The 6,065-nt window shown below is 45.1% G+C and overlaps 1 protein-coding gene across 2 annotated transcripts in view; it reads right to left on the bottom strand.

Annotated features, from left to right (window-relative positions):
* Positions 1 to 2,597: 2,597 nt before the first annotated feature.
* The window catches only part of htr2cl1 (5-hydroxytryptamine (serotonin) receptor 2C, G protein-coupled-like 1), a 69,954-nt gene continuing 66,486 nt past the window's right edge, over positions 2,598 to 6,065 (bottom strand). For both annotated transcript variants that reach the window (XM_035520063.1, XM_035520064.1), the window contains exon 4: positions 2,598 to 4,925. In XM_035520063.1, coding sequence (XP_035375956.1) covers positions 3,961 to 4,925 — 965 coding nt within the window. In that variant the 3' untranslated portion in view covers positions 2,598 to 3,960. The remainder of the gene's footprint in view (positions 4,926 to 6,065) is intronic.

Here is a 6,065-nt window from a genome sequence, read left to right as displayed (position 1 = left end):
AATGTTACAAGGGGATGCTTTTTTGGGGTGGACCCTCTGCCAGGAAAGGGATCCCCTTATCCCTACTTCACCATGTTTACATATGTGAGCCAGACAGCACTCTTAATGTCAAGGAACACATGGGTTATCAGACTATTCAGGACGATACCAAAATAATCTGACATGATAGACCTTTAGTCAGGGTTTCATGGAGCATTTCAGATGCTACATTGTCATTCTTCAACTGCCACACTACAAGGCCTGTTCCTTCTTCCTGACACACATAATTTGGGTGTAAACAAATCCTTCCATGTTCACGTCAGGTGTACTTGCTCATTGTCTAAAATTCAGTGTGCCATTTACTTTTACACAGTTACTGAATGCAAGTTTCTTAGATTCTTTTATGTTCAGTTTTTTTAATAGACCAGAAGTAGTCACTACGCTGACTGTGTATATGCTAATGTTTATCTTGTGTGCAGTGTGGTCTGATGTTAATTGGCACTTTCATAACCAAAGAGATACTTTAAGTACTGTATACTAAACATGTGTACTGAAAAGCAACACAATTAAACACTAAATGTAACCAAGTTTACAATTTTAATAGATTTTGGTTAAAAATAAAATTGCAATGTGCAAAAGTGCAGAAAAAAAAGAACTACAATTAAAATCCAATGACAGTAAAAAAAAAAAATAGCATACCTCTCTCATTAAAGTTTCCTGTTTATATAAAAATATGGACACGTGTAAAAAGAGGCAATAGCCTAGTTGATGGAACAGAAAAAGTTTATTTTACAACACAAAAATAAACAACAACTCAATCAATAACTAAGGTATAATGGCATTGGTATCTAATAGCAAAGACCCCAAAATGGTAAGATAGCGTTAATGTAAATTAATGATGTTAGGCTATTAGTAACGTTACCATGTTTTTGGAACAGAAGTTTATTTTACTTACAGATGTACCCAGCATCCACAAGCTTTTAACTAGGTAGTGTTAGCTATCTAGAGAAATGTCGCTATTAACGCGGGGAATCCGGCTATTGTTGGCTAGCTAGGTTTACTGTTGAATTAAAACGAGCCATTTAACTAACCAAACTTAGCTAGTTAACCTTAGTTAGTTAACTGGTTAGCTAGCCCAGCCTAGTCAGTTAAGCTTAGTTAGTTAGTTCACTAATTAGCCAACCAATCGTAGCTAGTTAAGATTAGTTAGTTAGTTCACTAATTAGCGAACCCAGCTTAGTTAGTTAGTTCACTAATTAGTTAGTCCATCTTAGTTAGTCAGGTTTAGTTAGTTAGTTCACTAATTGGCTAACCCAGCTTAGTTAGTTAAGCTTAGTTAGTTAGTTCACTAATTGGCTAACCCAGCTTAGCTAGTTGGTTAACTAGTTAGCTAACCAATCTTGCTTGTTTGACGCGTCTATTTATCCAGCTAGTTATCTGGCCAGTGACTGCTTATTGTAAAATACTGTCATGAAAAATACCTTTATCTTGCTGTTTCTTCCTCATCTTCAGTTTTCTTCGCAGGGTAGAGGACCGTAACCTTACGTCGAAATGCTAATAAGTGCGCATGCGCATAAACGAGACAGCGGCATCGGTAATTAATGCAAGCAAAGCATTAGCCAGCACGATAACGTAATAATATATGCGCTTTAGTATGATTACCATTCACATAATATATCTCCAAAATATATATTTTATAGCAGGCACTTAGTTCGCTTATGCGACCCTGTATGTGAAGTTCCAACTCTAATCTAACACACTTGGTCCAGTTAACCAGCTCTTTCCCAAAAGCATTGTATCGTTAAGATCATCTTAAATGGCAGAGAATTTAAAGATGATCTTTGTTTTATGATGCTTTTAGGGAAACCTGCCTAGAGCAATAGTCTCCAGGACTGCAGCTAACCCTCTAAAAGAGACTACACATTATAGTGCACACAGGAGCTCTCAAGGACTGGAGCTGGACACTCCTGGTCTGTAGTGTCCACTCTGTATATAGACTGTATACAGCATCTAATCTGTGTCCTCTTTAACATGTTTGCACTCATACCCTGTATTCACCCAGTAGACCCCTGTTATGTAATCATTGCATACATGGGCCCTAAATAGATGTTTCAATTTGTATTACATAGAATGTCCAGTGCATTGGTGTGATTCAGGAAAATATAAATATAAGGATCTTGGATTAATTTTTAGCAAGCAACTGATGAGCTGGGTCAGTATCTCCAACCCAGTCTTAGCTACTCAAACCCAGTCCCAGTTGCTAAAGCATGAGTCAGCCTACCTAAACCCCTCTCCATCTACTCAAACCCAGTCCCAGTTACTCAAACACAGATCTACCAACCCAAACCCCTCTCCACCTACTCAAACCCAGTCCCAGTTACTCCCCACCTACTTAAAACCAGCTTCATCTCATCCAACCCAGCCATAATTGCTCCCCGCATACTTAAACCAAACCTGCTCTATTTAAAGCCCCAGTGCCACAACTCTGTACAATAAAGTGCTTTCCACACATGGATATGATCGATTGGTAAAATGAATTGGATGTATTACAGTAGTCAAAAAACTACACTATGCTATAAGAGCTAGAAAAAAAAAAACACAACACTGCCATCGAGCAATAATCTTGCAAGAATGTTACTGGACATTTATTAAATAAATAGCAGCATCACAAAAAAAGATAAATGTGTAAATGTTTCAGAAATGAGAAGTGCTCTGAGTAAACACTCACAGGTTTTGGTATAAAATGGCATTTGTAATACATAATGAGTGCTAAAACTCTACACAGTCACAGAACAGCAAGCATTTACAGCGATTTACACAACACATTCCTGTAACGCTTCAGAGCACGTGGACTGGATCTGGCAGAGCACGCTTGGCCTGGCATGCCCCAACCATAACGGACACAGCATGTTTCTATTCTCCTCTCCTGCGCATTGTCACTCTGTGTCAGCTAATCTCAACGCTACTGAGTGACCTCCCCAGCCACAGGAGACAATCGGTCAAAGCTTGAATCTGTGGGGAGAGCAACATCTACTGTGTGTGTGTGTGTGTGTGTGTGTGTGTGTGTGTGTGTGTGTGTGTGTGTGTGTGAACCCGCGACCTGTCTCGGCCTTTCCACAGACCCCTGGACACTGTGGTAGGGTTCCTGGGCCATTAATGAAATGCTCTGGTCAGAAATGAGCTCTAAAATTCGAATTGCATTCCATTCCACAAATTTGTCAAAGGATGCACGGTTACAGGTGAGTGTTGTCTCTGAGATGGTCTTGTCAACTTGAGGTTCTCTTCTTAACCATGAGGTTCTAAGAAATGAGGACAAAATGTCCCAAATCCCACATCTCCAAAATGTGTGTATTATTATGCATAGATAGACCTATTTTCTACCAACAATGTGAATATATATTGAAGCGAGAGTATGTAATGTATAGCGTAACTTTATCAAAGCTTCAATGTAACAGGTGTAGATATTTAATACCTGACATTTTAAAAAATGTAGGTCAGCCTCCTTTTGCTGCTTCGTCACAAGTAATCTGAAATTTTTGTAAACGACCACATGAGGGTGCTATAACTCTCTCGTTGGAATCCTTACTGCGTAGTTAATGGGACACACTGTGTAGTACTTATTATTATGAAACCAGAATAAGTCATGCAACATCGTTTTTGGCATTCCAGTATCTTATCCTGTTTGAACACATCAAGGAAGTATGTTTTCATTGTTTTTATCACACAGATGTTTAATTTGTACGTAATTCCTGCACAATGCTTGAAGTGCCCAAACGCATTTGATTACGAACGGCCCCAAGTGCTGCAAATCACTCCCCAACATGCCAGAATGGATGTGCCACGACAGATGCTGTAGCGACAGCCATTCACAGTGCTGGGGAGTGTTGGGATGCTGCAGGCCCTTGAGGGACATAACAGGGAGGACAAAGAGGCATCCCATCCTGGTGCTCGTGTCGCAGCAGAAGAGGTGGCTATCACCGATCAGACGGTGCTGGTGAGCTCGGCGAGCGCGTGGCAGCTGTTGACGGCGAGCCCGGGCTGCATCTCCAGCCTGAGCTCCGTGTCCGTGTCGGGCGGCTCCAGGTTCCGAATCCCGTTCCGGCCTCCGTTCCGGCCTCCGTTCCGGCAGTTACTGTTCCGGTCGACGGATGCCTTCCCGCAAATCAGGAGGGGTGTGACGGTGGAGTGGGAGGGGCAGGGGACGTGGATAGGGATGGGCTTGAGCCGCACGCCTTTGTACCGGCAGCGCATGTAGCTGGAGAAGGCCCGCCTGTAGGTCTTATTGAAGAGCGTGTAGACTAGAGGGTTGACCCCCGAGGAGATGTAGCCCACCCACACGAAGACGTTGAGCAGCTCGGACAGCAGCGGCTCGTCGCATGCCTCGCGGCACAGCACGGACAGGACGTTGGTGATGAAGAAAGGGCACCACATCAGCAGGAAGAGGAAGAACACCACGCCCAGGACCTTGGATGCCCGCCGCTCGTTCTTGATGGCCTGCATCATGCCCCGGCGTCCGTGGGCCCCACCCGGGTCTCGCCCGGCAGGCGAGCTGAGCTGAGACGGAGTCTCCGAGCTGGCCACGATGGAGATGCTGTCGGAGAGCGCGGCAGGGCTGAGGGAGTTCCCATCTCCCCCCATCACCCGGAGACAGTTCAGACTGCTGCGCCGCGACGGGGCGGGGGGCGGGGCCAGGTGCGAGGTGGGCGGGGCCTGGGGCTGCAACGGCTGCTGGGAAGAGGCTTTGGCCTCGTAGAGGAAGACTGAGGCCTGACGTTGCAGGGCCTGGACGGTGAGGCAGTAGGTGACCACCATGATGACCAGGGGGATGAAGAAGGCGACGAAAGATCCAACCAGCACGAAGCGCTCCTCGTTCAGCACACAGCTGCCGCTCACAAACACTTTGTCTTTGTTACGGAGGCCGATCACTGGGATGGGCGTGGAGATCCCTGAGACATGGAGAGAGAACGGAGCAGACGCAGAGGAGAGAGAGAGAGAGGGGATAAGAGGGGGAGACAAAGAGGAACAGAAGAAAGAGAGAGAGAGGAAGGGAGGGAGGAGAGAAAGAGGGGGAGGAGTTAAGCTATTAAAGCTGCGTAACCAACAAGTAGCGTAACTGTTCTGGTTCCACCCAACCCAAGGCTGCTGCCAGTGACCAGGGTGTACATGCTATAACTACCCAGGAGAACGTCTTATATTTATTGTGGCCGTTCACCAGGCTGCTCTCCAGGGAGTACGGTTACAATTAATTAATATTCCACAGACACTGATGGGGAGAGCTAGTGGCTGACAAAAAAAAATCACCTTAGTTCCTTTATCTCTGCAGACATCGCCGTCCAGTGGCTAGATAAGCGCATATTCTATTCAATTAGAGATGATGAACCAGAGCCAGAACAGATGGAGGTTTAATTCTGCTTTTAAATCAAAATAGGAATCAGATAAACAATGGGCTCACGTTCAAAACAGATGGAAATTCAACCAGCACTCGAGTCACATGTTCTGTTTTCTTAATGGAAGTAGCCCTCGGTATACGTGTTTGGGAGCTGCAACGCCGGTGATGGCTTAACACAAGGTAAAAACTACACATGAAAAAGGCTGCTTCCTTTTTTCTTGGCGTCTGCCTGCCTAGCAGACCCTGGAGAACACACACTATGAATAGCACTCAGCTGACTCCATTGTTTGTTACCGTGCTGACAGTAAACACGTCATAAAGGACAGTTGCAGTTTCTGTCCTCACCAAGAAAATGTTGAAGTGGTGGATGAGGAGTGGAGGTAGAGGTGAAGCTATGCAGATCCAGCGCTACTTTTCATAATCTCTAGGTGGACATGGCATGACTCATCCTCGTCAGTGTTTACACACACACACACACACACACACACACATTCCCCATCTGTTGAGTTAGAAACACCTACCTTCTCTGGCCCCCTGGCTCGTATACCTATATGAGCATGTTCTAAGCATACAGTAACAGCTTGTGGCTCATCTGCCGGTGTGGACAGTTCACCTGCCCCCGACCTCATTCATCGCTGCAGCACGCTGACACACAGCCATGACTTGGCCAGGGGACCGTTTTCCATACAGCATTAAC

Source organism: Electrophorus electricus, chromosome 19 (genome assembly GCF_013358815.1).
Source record: "Electrophorus electricus isolate fEleEle1 chromosome 19, fEleEle1.pri, whole genome shotgun sequence".
Classification (NCBI taxonomy): Eukaryota; Metazoa; Chordata; class Actinopteri; order Gymnotiformes; family Gymnotidae; genus Electrophorus; species Electrophorus electricus.
Note: the sequence above shows the minus strand (reverse complement) of the source record. Positions and strands in the feature narration are given on the sequence as shown.